Here is a 21,758-nt window from a genome sequence, read left to right as displayed (position 1 = left end):
CCTCTCACGAAGGGACAAGGTTGACGTTAGTTGCTTCCCTCTGGCCCGCGAGAGAATGGTTCACCGAGATACTTCGATGGTTAGTAGACCTTCCCAGTAGTCTTCCTCTAAGGGTAGACCTTCTACGTCAGCCACACGTAAAGAAGGTACTCCAAAGCCTCCACGCTCTTCGTCTGACTGCCTTCAGACTATCGAAAGACTCTCGAGAGCTAGAGGCTTTTCGAAGGAAGCAGCCAGTGCGATTGCTAGAGCAAGGAGAGCGTCTTCCATTAGAGTCTACCAATCGAAGTGGGAAGTCTTCCGAGACTGGTGCAAGTCAGTTTCTGTATCCTCGACCAGTACCTCTGTAGCTCAAATAGCTGTTTTTCTCTTATACCTGAGAAAAGGACGATCCCTTTCAGCTCCCACTATCAAGGGCTACAGAAGCATGTTGGCATCGGTCTTCCGGCATAGAGGCTTAGATCTTTCCAAACGTAAAGATCTGCAAGACCTCCTTAAGTCTTTTGAGACCACCAAGGAGCGTCGTTTGGCTACCCTTGGATGGAATTTAGACGTGGTACTAAGATTCTTCATGTCAGATAGGTTGGAGCCGTTACAATCAGCCTCCCTGAAAGATCTCACTCTTAAGATTCTTTTCCTGGTATGCTTAGCCTCGGCTAAAAGAGTCAGTGAGATTCATGCCTTCAGCAAGAACATAGGATTTTCGTCAGAAAAAGCCACTTGTTCGCTACAACTTGGTTTTCTAGCCAAAAATGTGCTGCCTTCTCGGCCTTGGCCTAAATCTTTTGATATCCCCAGGTTATCGGAGATCGTAGGCAATGAACTAGAAAGAGTCTTATGCCCTGTTAGAGCTCTTAAGTTCTATTTAAAGCGTACTAAACCTTTACAAGGCCAATCTGAAGCTTTATGGTGTTCAGTTAAGAAACCATCCTTGCCTTTGTCAAAGAATGCTTGGTCAAACTTTATCAGATTGTTAATACGAGAAGCTCATTCACATCTGAGTGAGGAAGACCGAACTTTGCTTAAGGTGAAGACGCACGAAGTTAGAGCTGTAACAACTTCCGTGGCCTTTAAGCAAAATATATCTCTGCAAAGTATAATGGACGCAACCTATTGGAGAAGCAAGTCAGTGTTCGCGTCATTTTACTTGAAAGATGTCCAGTCTCTTTACAAGAACTACTACACACTGGGACCATTCGTAGCAGCGAGTGCAGTAGTGGGTGAGGGCTCAACCACTACAATTCCCTAATTCCATACCCTTTTAATCTTTCTCTTGAAATGTTTTTATTGTTGTTTTTTGGGTTGTCCGGAAGGCTAAGAAGCCTTTCGCATCCTGGTTGATTTGGCGGGTGGTCAAAGTCATTTCTTGAGAGCGCCTAGATTAGGGGTTTTGATGAGGTCCTGTTGTATGGGTTGCAACCCTTGATACTTCAGATCCTAGGGGTCGATCAGCATCCTAAGAGGATCGCGAGGCTCCGTAAGGAAGACGTACTTAAAAGGCAGAGTAATTGTTCAAGTCGACTTCCTTACCAGGTACCTATTTATTTTGTTTTTGTTATTTTGATAACTTCTAAAATGAAATAAAAACTCTTAGCTCATAAAAGTGTAAATATATATTGCTGGTCTCTACCCACCCCCCTGGGTGTGAATCAGCTATATAATCACCGGCTAAGTTAAATATTGAAAAATTTTATTTTGATAATAAAATAAATTTTTGAATATACTTACCCGGTGATTATAAATTAAAGGACCCTCCCTTCCTCCCCAATAGAGACGCAGTGGGACGAGGAGAAAATTGAGTCTTTGTTTACATTCAGTACTGGGTATCTGGACGACAGATGGCGCTGTTGGGCACACCCGCAACCTGTGTAGCGATCGCTGGCGAGTTTTTACCGTAGAGTTGTCTGTCGGGCAACAGAGTTGCAGCTATATAATCACCGGGTAAGTATATTCAAAAATTTATTTTATTATCAAAATAACATTTTACTTTTGAGAAGCACATTAGGTCTGTGTCTTCTTCAGTTGCAAAAAAATTGGCATATTGAGAAAGTCTTTTAAGATTTTTGGTGATCAGTCTATTCTGAAGAAGTGATTTAATTCTTTCATTCTACCTTGTTTCGAGTATTGTTCTCCCACCTGGTCTTCTGCTGCTGATTCTCATCTTAATTTGTTGCGCAGGAACTTACAGTCTATTAGATTTATAGTTCCTGATCTAGATATTAATATCTGGCACAGTTGTTCAATTAGTTTGTTATACATGTTTCATAAGATTTTTCTTAATTCTGATCATCCTTTACACTCAGATTTTCCCAGACAATACCACCTTATTCATAATACTAGGTATGCAGTCAATTCTAATAGTCAGTCCTTCTCCATCATGAGGTTCAATACTACACAGTACAGTATTCTAGAAGTTTTATTCCAGGTACGACCAAGTTGTACCATGAATGGGAGGTAAATCAGTTGTTGTTTGCGGATGATACTGTACTGGTAGCAGACACAGAAGAGAAGCTTGACCGACTAGTGACAGAATTTGGAAGGGTGTGTGCGAGAAGGAAGTTGAGAGTCAATGTGGGTAAGAGTAAGGTTATGAGATGTACGAGAAGGGAAGGTGGTGCAAGGTTGAATGTCATGTTGAATGGAGAGTTACTTGAGGAGGTGGATCAGTTTAAGTACTTGGGGTCTATTGTTGCAGCAAATGGTGGAGTGGAAGCAGATGTACGTCAGAGAGTGAATGAAGGTTGCAAAGTGTTGGGGGCAGTTAAGGGAGTAGTAAAAAATAGAGGGTTGGGCATGAATGTAAAGAGAGTTCTGTATGAGAAAGTGATTGTACCAACTGTGATGTATGGATCGGAGTCGTGGGGAATGAAAGTGATGGAGAGACAGAAATTGAATGTGTTTGAGATGAAGTGTCTAAGGAGTATGGCTGGTGTATCTTGAGTAGATAGGGTTAGGAACGAAGTGGTGAGGGAGAGAACGGGTGTAAGAAATGAGTTAGCGGCTAGAGTGGATATGAATGTGTTGAGGTGGTTTGGCCATGTTGAGAGAATGGAAAATGGTTGTCTGCTAAAGAAGGTGATGAATGCAAGAGTTGAAGGGAGAAGTACAAGAGGAAGGCCAAGGTTTGGGTGGATGGATGGTGTGAAGAAAGCTCTGGGTGATAGGAGGATAGATGTGAGAGAGGCAAGAGAGCGTGCTAGAAATAGGAATGAATGGCGAGCGATTGTGACGCAGTTCCGGTAGGCCCTGCTGCTTCCTCCGGTGCCTTAGATGACCGCGGAGGTAGCACCAGTAGGGGAGTCAGCATTATGAAGCTTCATCTGTGGTGGAAATGTGGGAGGTTGGGCTGTGGCACCCTAGCAGTACCAGCTGAACTCGGTTGAGTCCCTGATTAGGCTGAAGGAACATAGAGAGTAGAGGTCCCCTTTTTGTTTTGTTTCATTGTTGGTGTCGGCTACCCCCCAAAATTGGGGGAAGTGCCTTGGTATATGGATGGATGGACGACCAAGTTGTGGAATGATCTTCCTATTCGGGTAGTTGAATCAGTAGAACTTCAAAAGTTCAAGCTTGCATCAAATATTTTTATGTTGAACAGGCTGATATAATTCCTTTTATAGCTTATATATGAAAGATCTATTTTTATGTTGTTACTGTTCTTACAATATTTTATTTTAATTGTTTATTACTCTTCTTATAGTTTATTTATTTCCTTATTTCCTTTCCTCACTGGGGTATTTTTCCATGTTGGAGCCCTTAGGCATATAGCATCCTGCTTTTCCAACTAGGGCTGTAGCTTAGCTAGTAATAAAAATAATAATATTAAGAATAAATATTGGACAGCAGTTTGACATCCTTCAACTGGTAAAGAATAAATGGAAAAGTAACCCTCTCATTGCTCTGAATCAAAGAGTGGGAAACTGACAAATTCAAATTCTGAATAGAAAATTTGATTTTCTCTCTGCTTCAATACCTTGTCAGGTTACCCATAAGCAAAAACATTATAATTATTGACGTTCCTTCCTATACCTCACAGAAGGTAAGTTAGTCTATACTAATGAGAAAAGCTTCAGTTCGGACTTCTCAGACATAACATCCTAACCATAAAAAAGTACCTTAAGGTTAAATGAACTGAAACTAAATTAACTGTAAGCAATACTGTATATAAAAAACTTTATACAATTTTAATATGAGTAAAAAAAACTTGGGTAATACACTTTGAGGTAGATACTTACAGTACTGTATACATCTGTCAATAACTAAACTCTTTCACAAATACAGTACCTTTTATAGTAGTGAGTATGAATAGTTTTATATTTTTACTCTTAAAAACTTAACCAGAGACAAGGCTTAGCAATATTATTTACACCTATTCCCCATAAATAGAACATTTATGTCAAGTTAGGCGGCTACTTTGATTTAGTACCTACTCGTCTTAATTTTCTTGCCTCTCATAAATTGGTTGCATTACAGTAGTAGGAAAATACATAGTTATTGTGACCACATGCAAACATTCACCAATAGTACTGTACTTACCATTTAGCATAATTAAGCTGTCATGCTATATATAAAGCAAGGGTATTGCTTTACCAACAAAAGACAATGATTTTAGCCTTTCCCTCATATGCTTCCATTGTAGCAAAGCAGATATGGAAGCAAAAATGAAATTATGAACATGAACAGAAATATTCTTTCAAGTGAAAAATACCCTCCCATCTCAATGAAACACTTAGTAACTTTTACTTATCCAAACAATTTGTAAGACACTTTTAAGCAGTCAATGTTGCTTATGGTCTGGTATGCTTGAACAGCCAAACCTTCGATGATGAAAAATTACACCTTATGGTTTCTTCTTTCTGTACCATTATAACCTTTTCACTTATTGGTACAAAATACAGTATACCAGTGGTGGAAAACAAAGATATGCTTTATTGTGTCGTGGTTGTGGAAAAATTAGAAATTGGTATTTGAACATCTTTCTCTTGGTTTTAACTAATTAAATGGTGTTTCTATTTAGTGGGGGTGAGGCTCACTGATCTCAGTTCATATACCTTTGGTCAGTAAACCGTTCCATGTTTACAAGCGTTTACAGTGAACCCTCGCTACTTCGCGGTTCGACAATCGCGGATTCACCACTTCGCGGGGTTTTTCCATAACCCATATATATATACATATCGCGGATTTTCCGGAAATTTCGAAAATACCGCAATATCTGAAGACCCCAAATACGATATTTCGTTACCTGTAATTCCATTAATACTGTAATTAGTAATATCTGCTCTTACTGATTGTTCATTGCATTACATATGACATATAATTAAGCACAGAAAGAAATAAAACACGAAAAGAGAATGTGATCATACGATAATTCAGTACTGTATACAGTACGTAGTAAAATTAAATCGAACATGAAATGCAAATCAGATGCAGTCATACCATATTAGAATGGTGTAAGGCTGCTGTTGGCTACTACTGTACTGTACATTACTACAAATGTAATGGAAGTGCTTCTTTTCCATGAATCTTTTGTATGTATACATACGTAGTACTGCATCCAATAATATTCTTTGTTGTAAAAATCACATTTCGAATAAGCGTACGAGAGAGAGAGAGAGAGAGAGAGAGAGAGAGAGAGAGAGAGAGAGAGAGAGAGAGAGAGAGAGAGAGAGACACATCCTACAACAAAAGCGTAAAATAGCCTACGTAAAGCTATTATTATTATTATTGTTGTTGTTATTAAAATTATTATTGTTATTATTATTATTATTATTATTATCATTATTATTATTATTATTATTACAGTATCATTATTTATTATTATTATTACTGTAGGTAGTATACTGTACGCAGGGTATCTTGTACTTTGAATTGGGTTGTGATTGGTTCAAGCGCTGATAGATGACGAATCAGAACCCAAGTTTTGTAATCTAGCCTCTGATTGGTGTTTTGACCGCTTCTCCAACCCGCAGCATCTCTTTCCGCGGTCACTTTGTCTCCCGCTGTATCGCTGTGTTGACGTTGTTAATTGTGAACTTTAATCTGTGCTTTGCGTGACTGTTTTAAGTTGAACTTTTTGTTGAACTTTCTGTTAAACCCTACTGTACAATGCCTCCCAAGCCTTCTGCTTCTACTAAGGCTGGTAGTGAGCCTAAACAGCACCGAAAGATGATGACGATTGCTGAGAAGGTGACGCTTCTCGATACTATGTTAAAAGACAGTAGAAGTTACGCGGCCGCAGACCTCGAAGACCTGACAAAATCGGGCAGTGAAGACAGTGAAACACAGGAAGAGATCCAAGAAAATGTCGAAGAAACGGTCTTAACATTAGAACGGCTTGCCAAGCTCTGCAAGCTTGCGAATGAGGTGAAAGAAATGTCGCAAGAGTGGGACGAGGATATGGTTCGTTCTGTACAATTCTGCACCAAGATCGATGAACACATGGCTCCCTACAGGATGCTCTTGCGAAAAAAGAAGCAGCGGCAGCAACTTCCGATCACAATGCCCTCAGAAGAAATTGAAGAAGTGTCTCAGGAAGAAGTTGAAGAGGTGTCCCAGGAAAAGACACCTCCGTCTGAAGAGACGTAAAATACTATTATTGGCTGCACAGTAGAAGACATCATCAGCTTCTTCATCATCATTTCTACTGTGCAGCAAATTCATCGCCATCATCATTCAAGTTTTTCTTGAACTTCTTTCGTGGTGAGTACAGTAACAATCTTTATTTTTTACTTAAACATTTTAATATTTGTGCCTGTTTTATAGTTTAGTACTGTATGCATTAAGTTAAAGGGAAGGTTTTAAAAGCCTGTTATATTATTTTGTTTAAAATTTACATTTACGTACGTAAAACAATCTCTCTCTCTCTCTCTCTCTCTCTCTCTCGTAAATTGTTTTCCTGCTTTGCTACGTACAGTATGTACTGTATGATTTTATATAGATACGGTAAATAATATTTGTAATAACATATTTTGTAAATGCTTTTACTGTAAATATCATTATTTATCACTTTCATCATGCGCGTTAAATGCCTTCTTTGTTCTGAGCGTGGTTGTTTACTGAGCGTACTTTATGACGCCGTCGTTTCAGGCGGCATCATAAAGAAAAACATTTCATTTGGAAGTCCTAAGGAAAATTAAGTAAAACATTGGTAATAACAAAATCAACATACTGTATACATCAATATAATCGATGCTAAAACTAACCTATACATATATGTGTACACTAAATGCGTTTGTTTCTTCATTATGATCAGAGATAAACGTAAACAAAACATTGGTTGCCATTTTTTATCGTGCTTTTTAGGTGTTTAGGAAACGCATGATATAAAATCGCCTTTAATATTTGTGCCTGTTTTAGTTTAGGGGACTGTAGTACATGCATTAAGTGTTCTGTACATTAAAGGGTAGTTTGTTAACAGTACTACGTACAAGGGAAGGTTTTAAAAGTCCGAATATACATGTTAAATAAATAGGTAAATATGGTGTCAATACTTCGCGGATTTTCACCTATCGCGCCCGCGTCTGGAACCTATCAACCGCGATAAACGAGGGTTCACTGTAGATCATTTGGCATAGTCTAATGATCGGTATCGGATATATTTCTGCTCTAGCCTTTGGAAGCATAGCTGAAAAATGATGTTAGAGTACTATGTTTGTTAACAGCACAGATACCAGATGTGATGTAGGATATCCCAAGTCTCCCCCTGGTGAAATACTTGTGTTAAAGCATGTCTTATGGTAAGAGGGAAAAAATACCTTACCCGGTAAGGTAATGAAAAATTTCTTTTTAAATTATGCTACTCAACATCATGGAAAACATGTTGTTACGGATGGTTCCAAATCGGCTGCAGGAGTTGGGAAGTGCAGTTGTGGTGGGGGGGGGGGGGTATTGTTATTAGAAAGAAACTTCCATCTTCTTGCTCAGTAGTTACTGCCGAGCTGTATGCATTTAATCTTGCAGTCCAGCATATTTTAAAAATAGTAATCCAAATAGTTTTTATACAATTTTTACAGATTCCAATAGGGTTTAACCTAAAATAAACAAATTATGCCAGCCCATCATTTAGTACAAAAGGTGTAGGACTGGTTAGTACATCGGCAATCTAGGAAGAATAAGTGTTCACTTCTGTTGGATCCCTGCCCACATTGGGGTGAATGGGAATGAATTAGTAGATAAGGCAGCTAAGGAAGCTTCAGGGCTACTTAACCCATCCCCCATAAGTATTCCTTATAAAGACCTTAAAAGTAAGATACATTTTGACTGTAAGAATAAGTTGCAGGCTCGATGGTCTGAGCTGCCCACCTATACAAAATTGAAACAAATCCACCCTTTGGTGGATAAATGGTCATCTTTTAATTCTATAAGTAGGAGGGATGATGTTTGATGTCGGCTACCCCCCAAAATTGGGGGAAGTGCCTTGGTAAATAGAATAGAATAGAATTTCAAACCATCTTCTCTCCAAGAATGCTGTCAATTCTTATTATGAGTTTAGTGATAAGCTCACAGAGACTTGGATGCAATTCAAATGAAAGACTTAAAGGTTCGAGTTCACAATACCAGAAGCACAGCTACTTCTCTTAATTTCTGTAGGAATCTTTCTATGGAAAACTTTTTAACAGCAGGTCAGTGGGATGGCAAGTCTGTTTTTACCAAGTATTTTTAAAAAGAAGCCTGGCTTTCTTAAGAGTAATTGGGTGTTGGGTGATATAGTATTAATAAAAGTTTCTTTTAATAAAAATTCTTAAGATTTGGGTTAAGTTACAGTATTACTTACTCAAGAATATTAAGGTGATTGTAAATATGATAAAGATATAGTTTTAAAAGTAATTGTTGATGGTGTAACTAAGAGGAATTTTTAGGTTTTGAAATTCCATGGTATCATCAATAATTTTTAGACCCTCATGAGCATATAGTATTAAATTTTCCTGTCCCAATACATAAGTTTTTATTTTTAAATATTTAGATTACTGTGAGTCACTGTTAAACTAGCATCAAGTAAAGGTGGATCCCTGATAATTAAGGTATATATGTGGTTAGTTTTAGAGTTTCTATATCTTTCCTCTACTATTCCAGCTTCATGCAAGTGCAGAATTCAGCAATATAATCATCAGAGTAGGTTCATTGAAATAAATGGGATTATAATAGATTTAATTATTTCTTTATTCTCCTAATGCTCATATACTTGCCTCTCCCCATTGATTAGTGATGTCAATGGGCTATTGAACTATTTTAAACTAAGAGATTGAAAGACAAAGATGTGGTATACCCCTGTGCAAATATTGCCATACAGTGCCATATAATTTCGATACTCAACTAGAGGGCAGGTCTATTGTAAAGAAAGAAACAGGAAATTTTTCAGCTTAAGGGTAGACGTTGACATTTAGTCTGCTTTTAGAGAGAAGCAGTATGAATATCAAATAGTATAGAAATAAATTATTTCAATAGTACAGTACCTAAATCTTACAAATACAATGTAATTCACTCCAAAAGTGCTTTATTTTTTATTAAATTGTGTTTATTGTACAGCATACATTATGCAATTTTATGTTATCTGATTGTGTATTGTTTGTTTGACATCCACTACATCTGCATTTTTGTGCTAGTGTAATGAAGTGCATGATGAATTTAATTCATATTTTCATGTGATAATGCATTCTAGTATTTCAATTCTCCAAAATGTTTTACCTTCTAACTGAAAAGTTGATTAGAGCAGTTTGGTGAAAATAAAGGCTTACCTAAGACAGCTAGAAAGCTCCGTCATAATAAAGAATTCCTATTATGGGAAATTTCAGACTTCGACCTCATTATTGAGAAATTATTCTGTATGAATAATTCATGTGTTCATTTTTTTTTTTTTTTTTTAGCAAAGTTATATTGCCATAACATCAGCAATAAAAGATTGAGAGTTGATGAAATACCTTTTAAGTTATACAGTACATATTTTTTTTAAATACAGTAACCACTTTTATAGCTTGTACTTCACATGAAAATTGTAGTGGGATTTTTTTTATATTGTAATGTATACGCAAGCATTAGTCATGTTTTGTTTTTACCCTAATTCCCTCGATATTGCAGATTCTTGACGTTGACAGAATGCTCGCAAAAAGTGACCCCGACGCTGTTGAGTTGCACCCTGATGCTGTAGTTGGCCACCCTGTCATCCGTACCTTGTATGATCATCTAGATGAAATCACTTGTTTAGAATTCCATCCACGAGAACAAATTCTTATTTCTGGCAGCCGGGACACAAATGTGAAAATGTTTGACTTCAGTAAAACATCAGCCAAGAAAGCGTTCAAGACAATCACAGTTAGTTTCTGTTAACTTTTTTTCTAGTATTTTTAAGTTAAATAGACATGTTCTTCAGTTATTCTTTCCATGAGGAATTAGACACAGTATTAATTGCTAATGCAATTGAAAAATTTATCTTGGAGTAAATTTGTTCATCTTTTTATCTATTAAATGTGTATTAGGAACTTTTAATGTTACTTTATGTAGCCATTATTTTTGTTTCCTAGTAGGTGTCAATGAATAGATTCTTCATGAACTGTGAAAAGAATTTTAGGTATAAAACTATGACTAAATCATTAGCAATTACTGTAGTAGTTTTTAATGGAAAATGGTTAGGTAATATCGTTATTACCATTTGCAGCGTTCTATTGCAATATTGAACAAATTTAATAAAAAGAAAGCCTTACAAGGTACTTTAAGGTTAAGTTTTGGCATTTGCTGTAAATCTTAAGCATGTTTCTGAAGTATGTTTTGGTCATGGTAATCTACTACGTTAGCACAGAATAGTAATGAACTTCTTGTATGACTATGTTTTGGCTCTTACTTTTTGATGGTTAGGATTTATTGATGATAATGTAGCTTAACAAAATACTCTTGAGTTTTGTTTTGACTTCTTGAAGGATTTTTATTACGTTTGAACTGTATATTGGAGTAAGGTAAATTCTGAGATGTTTTTTTGATTAGTAATAGGGGATAAAAGGGAATAGATTAAAAGAGTATCCAGGAATCATTGTGTCTTATGGCCTAAGGATCACCACAAAGAATGCTTAAGCTGTGTACTTTGTGCTGCACTAAACATGGTAAGGGGTACCCTAATACAGGGTGTTGTTTATTATTCATTATGTATTACAATCTCCTTTGAAATGCTAAATTATTATGGAACCCTTAATAAATGCTACTTTTTCATAGCTATATTGTTACTGTGATGAGTGATTATCTTTTGATAGTATCATTGGATTTTATGCATAAATTTAACTTGAATGGATGAAATTTTGTTTGTTCCAACACTGAGTACTTACCTCCAACTACTTTCTTAGGAGTATCTGGGATATCCTCCCATCCGACCAGAATTTTGTTTAGTTTACCCTACTCCCATTTTCTATGCGGGGTAATCTCTGGCGGAGTGATGCGCGCTCAGAGACGACCCGGGGTCAGAGAGCATGCTTGCTCAGGTCTCGATCTCCAGTAAGTTTTTGGTCGCGTCGGCGTTAACATCCCGACGCTCTCTCTTAACCCAGTGCGACCCTTTGTGTCTCATGCGGTCCCCACGTAGTCCCTTTGTGTGCTTCCCTATCCTTTCCCTCTGTGTTCCTGTGTCTCGCGGTGTCTTACTAGTGCGTTATGGAGCATCCCCGTCATTGCCCTGGGCCTATGGCCGGCAAATTGTGTGGCGCTTTCCTCTCTAAGCCTGAAGTTGACCCGCACTCCTTGTGTTCTTCGTGTAGGGGCAGTGTGTGTTCCCCTACAGCCACGTGTCCGGAGTGCGAGTCATAGAATGAAGTGCAGTGGGTGCGATACAGCACTATGAAGAAGAAGGCCTCTCGACGTTCTCTTAGGAAGACCAACGTCTCTTCGCCTGGCGTCCCGTCGGACAGTCTCTCTCTGCCGTCTTCCCCTACCCAGTGTAGGGGTCGAGGTAAGTCTGTTGCGGGGAAGCGGCCTGTGGTCCTTCCCCAGGAGTCTGATTTACCTGACAGGGGAATTGTGTCTTCGGTCCACGCAAGTGGGGGGCCTGAGGGAGGGGCGGGTGTGTATCTGGGGGACGGAGCCCTGGTGAAAGCAGGTCCCGTCTTGTCGGACGATCCGATGTGGGGTAAAACTGCTGCAGTCTCTTCTCCCGCCTCTTGGGCAGGTTTTTCAGGTGCGTCAGCAGCCGAGGGTGCCGCCGAGAAGGAGGACTCGCCGCCGTCAGACACCCTCGTGTAGACGCTTCCGAAGACGCCCTTCAGATCTCCCCTTAGAATGGAAGAGGAGTTTGAGACCTGGTTCCCCAGCGAGGAGCTCCCCCGCTCCCCTCCAACGCCTTCAGCTACGTTCCCGGCCGACTTCATGGAGCCTTCATCGGCGACCGAACACCATGTAGAACCACCAGCAACGTGGCGCGATTCAGGCCCTTCAGCGAGGTCCTACAGTTCTTTGGGCTCCTCGGTCGAGGCTTACTCCTACTCATCGGAAGACGGAGCTCCGAGGAACTATAGGAGACGGCGAGATAGGTCCCGCAGGAGGCGATCTCGCTCGCTTTCCCATTAAAGATCCCGCCACGTGAGTAGGCGTTCTAGATCCCCCACGAGAAAGTTCAGGAAAAGCGTTTCGCCGGAGGAAGAATGGGTGCGAGTCTCCATCCCCCGTAGCTAACTCCTGGGGGCTACAGCAGTCGCGGGCACCTCAGGATGGCGCCCTAGGTCCCACTCACCGGTAGGTTTTGTCTCCAGCAGTAAGTATGATCGACGGAGGGACTCGTCTCATCAGGCACCATGGGACAGGCTTAAGTCCGCGAAGGTTCCGACTCCATCCGCCCAGCGGAGTGAGTCGCCCCTTCGGTCTGGGAGCCGCGTCCCGGCCTCAAGATCTACGATGCATCGTCCGGAGCGAGAGAAACTCCTTTCCTCGACGAGCAAGCCCGCAGACCCCTGGTCCGCCGGAAGAAGGGATAAATCCAGGACGGAGGCCTCCGTCCCAGCGGCGATGCCCGTCCTACTGCCTGAAGCGAGGAGACTGGACCACTCCAGGAAGATGCCTCCTCCACGTACGACTCCCCCCCGTAGGAGGTCCTCCGTCATGAGAACTGGGACGCCCAACGGAGAATGTAGAGGACGGGGAAGAAGGTTCGCCAGCGGAGGTTTCTGCATACAGGAGGGTGATAGGCCTCATCAGGCGACACCATAGGCTGGACGAACCGGAGCCCTCTACTGATGAAGTCTGGCTCTCGAGCCTCAGCAGGCTGTTGGATGCGCTTGTACAACAGAGGCCCTCGCTAGCCCTCCCTTTAGCTAAAGATGTGAAGCTGGTAGGGTTCCAGTTCTCGCACGACCTCTCAATCCAGGAGAATCAGGCCTTGCTGAAGGAGCTGATTAGCTCGGGAGGTAAGGCCCCGAAGTTCCTTTCCTATCAGTCCATAGCACAAATCGCCTACTGGATACTAAGGAAAAGGGGCACTGTGCTCAGCAGACTAGTAAGGCTGCTCCCTGACAGGGAAGCGAGGTCCCTGAGGAGCCTTCCACTGTGGGACGACTCAGTCTTCCCACTCAAGGGGGTGGAAGAGACGGTGGAGAGGGTGAGGAAACTAAAGGATGCGAGAGAACCCAGCCCCCCTCCAGCAAGAAGACCCACCCATAGAAGGACACCCTCTGACGTCCCTCTCCCCCCTCGCGCCATTCCTAACCAGCCCAGGAGAGACACCCCTACTACATCCTGGCAGCAACCTTCGCAGCTCTCCCGTAGGGGAACGTAGGCTACGCAGTCAGCCTTCAGGCCCTCCTATTCAGCCGCCAGAAGAGGGCGTTCGGGCCGCGCCTCTCGAAGGAGATAGGGAGAGAGGCCCCCTACTCCTGCCGAAGCCTCAGGTGGGGGTATGCCTCAAACATTCTTGGCAAGCATGGCGGGACCACGGATCAGACCCGTGGACCGTGACAGTCCTGAAAGAAGGGTACAGGTTGCCCTTCCTGGTGGACCCCCCACCTCTGATACCAGATCTACAGGCGGAATGGTTGGCACCGAAGGACCCCTTGAGAAGGACGGCCTTACAAGAAGAGGTCTCTGCTATGCTGGCAAAAGGGGCAATGGAACCAGTCAAGAGAAAGGGGTAATGGAACTAGTCAAGAACCCAGGTCCAGGGTTCTACAGCAGACTCTTCCTGGTGGAGAAAGCGACAGGGGGCTGGAGACCGGTCGTAGACCTCTCAGCCCTCAGGTTCGTGTGCAAGACCGACTTCAAGATGGACACTCCGAAGTCGGTCCTAGCGGCCTTGAGGGAAGGAGACTTCATGATGTCCATAGACCTCAAGGACGCATACTTCCAGATCCGTGTCCACCCCTCCAGCAGGAAGTACCTAAGGGTAGAATGGGGTACCCAAACGTTACAGTTAAAGACCTTCTGCTTTGGTCTGTCCACAGCCCCTCAGGTCTTCACGAGGATCTTCGCGATGGTCTCAGCCTGGGCACATGAACAGGGCATCCGTCTGATTCGGTAACTGGACGACTGGTGGTTGCTTTCAGCCTCAAAGGAAGTACTGAGGGAGCAAGGCGCGAAGCTCCTGCAATTCTGCAACGGCCTGGGTATCACCATCAACCTGGAGAAGTCCCAACTAATACCCTCCACCAGATGACCTACCTCGGGATGGTCCTGGACTCCCGGTTGGCGAGAGCCTTCCCTTCCACAAAGAGACTGGACAACTTGAGCCAGATCCTACGGCCCTTCCTGTCGGGTTAGCCCAGGAGAGCCAGGGACTGGCAGAGGTTGATAGGCCACCTCGTGTCATTGGAGAAGCTAGTCCCACAGGGGAGACTCAAACTCAGGGGAGTACAATGGAACCTGAAGGAGGCCTGGAACCAGAGAGACTCCCCGCACAAGGTGGTCCCAATGTCCCCGGAGACGAAGGAGGTCTTCGAGTGGTGGCACGACAGATTGAACACCCTCAAGGGGATGCTCCTGTTCACGGACGCATCCAAGGAGTGTTGGGGTGCTCATCTCCTCGACAGCACAGCGAGAGGAAGGTGGGTAGCCGAAGAGAAGAACCTGCACATCAACGTACTGGAAATGATGGCAGTGCAATGGGCATGCCTGGAGTTCGTTCAGAGGCTCCGGGAAAACACCGTGGCACTGATGTGCGACAACGCCACGGTGGTGGCCTACATAAAGAAGCAAGGAGGGCTAAAATCGAAGGAGTTGTGCGGCCTCACGTTGGAGTTCCTGGAATGGGCTGAAATGGAGCAGATCAAGATCTCGGCCAGATTCATTCCAGGGAAGAGAAACGTCCTGGCCGACGGCCTCAGCAGAATGGGTCAAGTGGTGGGGTCCGAGTGGTCCTTGCACCCAGAAGTGGCCAAGACTCTGATTCAGAAGTGGGGCTCGCCAGTAATAGACCTCTTCGCCACGAGGCTGAAAGCACAGCTCCCCGTGTTTTGTTCTCCTGTGCCAGATCCGGGGGCGGCGTTCAAGGATGCCTTCCAGCATCCTTAGGACAACCTCGACGTTTACGCCTTCCCTCCCTTCGGAATGCTCAGACAAGTCCTCAACAGGGCGAGGAGAGCAGACAACCTGTGGATGACTTTGGTAGCGCACTGGTGGCCGGAGAGAGAGTGGTTCGCGGATCTAAAGGAACTGGCGCGCCTTCCACCTTGGCCCCTTCCGGACAGATCAGACCTCCGGCAGCCACACTTTCAAAGGTTCCATGAAAACCCTCGGTCCTTCTGCCTTCACGCGTGAAGGTTATAGAGCGTCTCCTGAGGAAGGAAGGGTATTCAGCGAAGACCGCAACAAGGATGTCAGGGTACCTGAGACGGTCGTCAGCTGCTGTGTACCAGGCTAAATGGGCTACCTTCACGAGATGGTGCGTCGCTAAGAACATCAAGCCGTTGAAAGCCTCCATCCCAGAGATAGCTGACTTCCTATTCTATCTCTGGGACGAGGTAAATATGTCCATCCCAGCCATTAAAGGAGTCCGAGCCGCCCTAGGACAAGTCTTCCTCCTGTAGGGCATCGACCTGGGTTCCTCCAGACATATCTCGATGCTCATCAAGAGCTTCGAACAATCGTGCCCCCCTCAAGCAGCTAGGGGGCCCCAGTGGGACGTGGCTAGAGTCCTGAAGATGCTGTCAGAACCTCCTTTCGAACCCCTAAATGACATCTTGGACAAGGAGCTCACCCTCAAGACAGTTTTTCTGTTAGCGCTGGCATCAGCAAAACGGGTAGGGGAGCTTCATGGACTTTCATACGAGGTGTCACACTCGAAGGGCTGGCGTGAAGCTACCTTCAGGTTCGTACCATCCTTCGTGGCCAAGACCCAGAACCCAGCAGTCTGGGACCCCAAGTTTGAAGGATCCTCGGTGCCGGCAATCACACATTTGGACAACCCGAGGGACTTGCAGCTGTGCCCTGTCAGAGCAGTACGGAAGTACTTGGAGACGACAGCCAGACTTAGACCCGAAATCAAGAGTCTGTTCGTGTCTTCAGGATTAGTAAAGAAACCAGTCTCCAAAAATACTATCTCCTTCTGGCTACGGCAAGTGATCATGAGAGCCTACAGTAGTGTAAGGATTCCTATTCCGGGTAAGCCTAGACCCCATGACATCAGAGGGCTTAGTACTTTGTTGGCCTTTTGAGAAGAACATGGCAGTCGGCTAAATCCTGCGGGCAGGTACTTGGGCTAATCAGTCAACCTTCACAGCTCACTACTTGAAGGAATGTTCGAGGAGGTCCCTGGACAGATTCTCTCTTGGTACCGTCATTTCAGCGTTTCAAAAGATTTAAAGGTGTAGCCCCAGGGAAACCACGGGCAGTAAGTCCAAGAGACACAGGTTCCTTCCTTAAACCCCCCCCCCCCCCCTGTTCCCTTATTAACCTTCCCTGAAATGACCCTAAAATCCTTTAACTTTCATGGGGTACATCGTCAGTGAATGGATTCGTCTCCAAGGATTTTTACAGAGGTGTGTTACTTAGACACTAAGTTAGTTTTTTTGGCTAGTTTTCCCTATTTCTCGTGTTTTCTCTTGGAAGGTCAGCAGAACCTAGCCTCCTATCTAGGTTCAACCCTTTTTTCTCTTCATCACGGTCTCTGGGTCCTGTGGTACACTCCCACCTCCTAAGGTATAAGTCTCCTAAGAAAGTAGTTCGAGGTAAGTACTCATTGTTGGAACAAATCACAAATTTTAAGTAATTTGTATTTTTCCTAACAGTACTTACCTCGAACTACTTTCGGGTTATGGCTCGCCCATCCTACCCCGAGTGCATTACAGGACTTAATAGAAACCTATCTGTCAAAACTTACTGGAGATCGAGACCTGAGCAAGCATGCTCTCTGACCCCGGGTCGTCTCTGAGCGCGTATCACTCCGCCAGAGATTACCCCACATAGAAAACGGGAGTAGGGTAAACTACACAAAATTCTGGTCGGATGGGAGGAGATCCCAGATACTCCTAAGAAAGTAGTTCGAGGTAAGTACTGTAAGGAAAAATACAAATTACTTAAAATTTGTGATTTTATAAGGTAACCTGATTATGAGAACAGATTACTAAAATTTGGATCTTCTGGAATATCTCGTCAAATAATTTTTAGCAAATCGATTATTGGTTTTAATGCAATTTTGCTATTCAGAAACTGCTGTAAAGAAAATTCACACAATCAATAAAATGTTTTGAATAGCTGTCGTAAGAAATATATTACTTCTCAGGTGAAAACAGATACACCTAATATATCTCAGGTCTTTTGCAATTTTACATTTTGATGGATCAGTATTATGAAATGTAAATATTCAAGTTTCGTGCTAAGATGAATTTTGTCCCTTCACAAAGATCTTGAATAAAAGAGCAAAGAAATAAATCAACAATGAGTCATAATATTCTATGTTCATTATATCTCAATAGTTGTTTCTACATTTATACAAACCTTTAAAATAGGGAATGGCATCAGTGGAGCCAGAATGTACCTCTTTAACGAGATATGTATTTTAATGACGTGGCGAGCGAGTAGCCCCACCCACTCTCTTGTCAAAGACTTCACTTTTGTCTTCAGCTGCAACAAGTATGGTTGAACTATTGCATCTTATATTAGGCTGTCTAATTTTTATCTTATGCTTTTTAGTTTTAATGGTTGATATTAGCTTTGTGTCAATAATAGAACAATGCAAGAATGGCAGTGTTTGCTGGACATTGCATCGGTTTATGGCTAAACTAGTAATATATCCATTCACTCTGCACATTAGGGGCATGATTGTTCATAATTATACCCATTTCCCTGGTTAAGTTATGACCTCCCTTTAAAGTGGGTTTATGGTTTAGGAGTGGGAATGCTAAGTCTTCAAAGGCATCATTCTTGATAATACCATGACAGTGCTTCAGAGACTATTTAGAACTTTGCATTCCTCATTGAGTTTCCTGTTCACTTAAGGGGTGGTATTTCTTCATCTGCTGTTCCAAGATGATGGTTTGTACAGACATGTTTCTCAATATGTTACTCATTCTGAGAAATTACATGATAAATTAGACTCATCCAAAACAATACTTGGAATAATTTACGAGCAGAAAATAACGTAATGAACTTATTAAACCATCCACTCACAGTTACTAAGTTTCTGGGTATACACATCTGGCCTGGTCCTGGGGAATATACTTTAAGAGCAGGGAGAATCAGAGCTACTGTACATCGGGGAGGTTTATCAGGGTTGATGGATTGTGAGGCAGTGGCCACATTCCGACTTGTGTAAGAAGCTATTCTTAAAGACTGTCGATGACAAGTAACTTAAGCCTTCCTTAAGTCATGCAGGTAGACTCTCGATATCTTTTTTGAAGTTGTCATAGCAGATGCATATCTGGATGTTGTACCACATAGTAGAGCTGTCACACAGGTACATTTCAGGCAAGAGGATTGTACCGACATACTCAGTCATTTCGAGCAGGTTGTTGGGTCGGAGTGGTCCCTACATCCTTGTGAGTGGAGAGGTTCTTCTACCGTGTTGATCACTGGGAATCTACCTGTTTGCTTCGTGGCTAAACAGGAAGTTCCTGGTGTTTGGTTCTCCCATTCCAGACCCATGGGCAGTGTTCGAGAAGCCTTGCAACATCCATGGGATCACTTGGACATCTACACTTTTCCTCGTTTCAGCCTGATTCACCTGCTGTTTAACTGAGTATTGATAATACCATGCCTAGGGATGACCGTGGTTGCTCCCAGGTGGTCGTGTCGAATGGTATCCCAATCTGTTAGCACTGTTAGTCGAATTCCCGAAAGAACTACCGTCATGGACAACCCTTCTCTGTCAGCCACACTGTCAGGGGTACCACCAACCTGTAAAGTTTACTATTGCACATCACGGTTTGAGGCTGTCCAGCTTTTCTTCTAAGCAAAATGCTTTTCATGAACTCTGCATAGATATCTGGATACCTACAACGGTCCTCTGCAGCTATCTATCAGGGATAGTAGGCCATCTTTTGCGATTGGTGCCATAGAAAGGGTGCTTCTCTAGTGTAGATTGCAGGCTTTCTAGTCTTCCTTCACAGAGAGAAGCACCTTACATTCAAAATTTTAAAAGACTACTGCTCAACCTTGAATACAGTCTTTCGACTGAATGGCATACTGTAGACCTTTCCTCTCCATGAGTTTCCTTAGCTCATGAGGAACTTGCTCACCCCTGGACCTTAGGCCCCGGAGTGGGATGTGGCCCCTGTTCCCGAGTCTCTTACCCCATATAAGCCTTTGAGAACGGTGCCATACATAGATCTGACTCTCTAGTCAGTGTTTTTTGCTAGCCTTAGCATGGGTGAAAATAGTATGCAAGTATCATGGTCTCTTTTGTAATAACCCATACTGAGGGTTGGAAGGAGGTCTCTTTCAGTTTTGTGCCTGATTTTAAGGTCAAAACGTAGATCTTGTTGAGACATGATCCCGGGTTTGAGACCTCCATCCCCTCTCTACACAAAATGTCAAGTGGTCATTGAAATGAAATGCTTTTGTGTCATGTGAGGGCTCTGTGTTGCTATTTGAAGGGGAATAGATACCATGGGCCCAATTGTACCTTCTTATCCTTAGCACTGACTGAATCAAGAAAGAAATTTTAAAGAACACAGTCTCTTTCTGACTTAGTGAGACAATTAAGAGCACATACAGTACTTCGATATTTTATGGGGTCTAGGTACCACCTCAAACTAGAGCTCACAGTCAGTGGTATTGATTCCACTTAACTTCTGAAGAATCTGTAGTCAGACTGTTAATGAAGAAGTTTCAAAGTGCCAAATAACATTTGCAGCCTTCTTTTTAAGGTAATATACATTCTTGGCCCCGTGATAGTGACTCTAGTAATCAAGTAGCCAGCTCAGCTCCCACGTGGGACAAGAATTGTCTCATCTATGGTAGCGTTTGATGCAGTTTGGAAGAAAGGTAGTATAACTCTCCTCTACTATTGTACTTTTTTCCTTGTCCTGGCTTGGTGATAAAGCCTTCTTTCCATTACATAAATCTGGTATTGATACTGGTAAGCTACATTTCTGAGCAGCATTCTTATTAGTGGATGTGTAAGTAGTACTCCCATCCTTCTTTTATGAAGGGTAGAATGGTGGAATGAATAGCTACCCATTGCTCTCCCTTCCCCTTTTCGGGGAGAAGGACTTCATCATCGACCAAGTACTGTACTGGCCAGGCTGTATCAGCATACTCATCCATATGATTGGCTGATATTAGGCTGCCGAGTTATCTTCCTTGCTTCCACACAGGATGAGGGTGTTAGCATTTTCCTGGGAAGAAAAAGCCATCTACTGTTGTTTGGTTGTGGGAAACTTCCTACCCAGCAATAAGTAATTTATAGTTTTCCTAGCTATACAAACCTGAGTCCTTTTAAAGTCGAACTTCTGACTTCAACCGCTTTTCTCAGTCCTGAGTCAAAGGTAAAAATTCTTTATCAGGAGAGTGGGCATGGCTACTTGCCTGTGCTCACAACTTGTCATTAACTACCTCAGTAACAATTTCAACGGCTGTTGCAGCTCTGCTGAATATATTCTTTATTTTAAAGGGCAGGTCTTTATAGCTAGGAAAAAAAATTACATTTAATCTTTTTAATTTTGACAGGAAATAACAGTACAATAGTCTATGTAAAATTATTTTGGTTACAATAAAGGTTTTTGCTTTTAAATCTATGCATATTGATTAATTGTACCTTGAAGAATGCCCAGTAAAGTGTCAAAGTCTGTTGACAAGGTTAAGGAGTTGGAGGACATCTTTAGAATTAGATGTTAAGCATGTGTTGGTATTTAATTTGAGATACTAATGCAGTGTGTAATGTACCTTATGCAGCAGAATAATGCTAAAGCTTAAATTACCTGCGTCACACAGCCACATTGTTTGGTGTCTTTTACTTGTTATTAGTTGCCTTTGATCTCCTGCCCTTTGTGGCAGGAAAATATTCTAAATTTAAAATGCTAAAACTAGCTCATTGTTTAAAAGTAAGCTGCTTTTGGGTTATTTGAATTATTCTTGGGGTTTTATTGATTGATCAGAATTAGCAAGTAATGATAAGTATCAGCCATATGTTCTATGCTTCAGCTTGAGCATTAAAATATTCATTTATACTGGGATACAGTATTAGATATTGCTTTGTATTTCTGGTTCAATGTAGACTTCATTCAAGCATAAATGTCTTACTTTAAAGCTTATTTTGTAAAAGGGTATCAGCTCTTACAGTTCTAGATTATTGTAGACCTTCATGACAAGTGATTCTAATAATTAATCTTGAGAAAGATTGAAAGTATAAAGAATACAGTTTTATT

The 21,758-nt window shown here is 42.3% G+C and overlaps 1 protein-coding gene across 1 annotated transcript in view; it reads left to right on the top strand.

Annotated features, from left to right (window-relative positions):
- The window catches only part of CstF50 (cleavage stimulation factor subunit 1 Cst50), a 66,037-nt gene that overhangs the window by 28,478 nt on the left and 15,801 nt on the right, over positions 1-21,758 (top strand). The window contains exon 2 of the mRNA XM_068360771.1: positions 10,072-10,305. Coding sequence (XP_068216872.1) covers positions 10,072-10,305 — 234 coding nt within the window. The remainder of the gene's footprint in view (positions 1-10,071; positions 10,306-21,758) is intronic.

Source organism: Palaemon carinicauda, chromosome 37 (genome assembly GCF_036898095.1).
Source record: "Palaemon carinicauda isolate YSFRI2023 chromosome 37, ASM3689809v2, whole genome shotgun sequence".
NCBI lineage: Eukaryota > Metazoa > Arthropoda > Malacostraca > Decapoda > Palaemonidae > Palaemon > Palaemon carinicauda.
The sequence above is the reverse complement of the archived record's forward strand: the minus strand, read 5'-3'. Positions and strand labels throughout refer to the sequence as shown.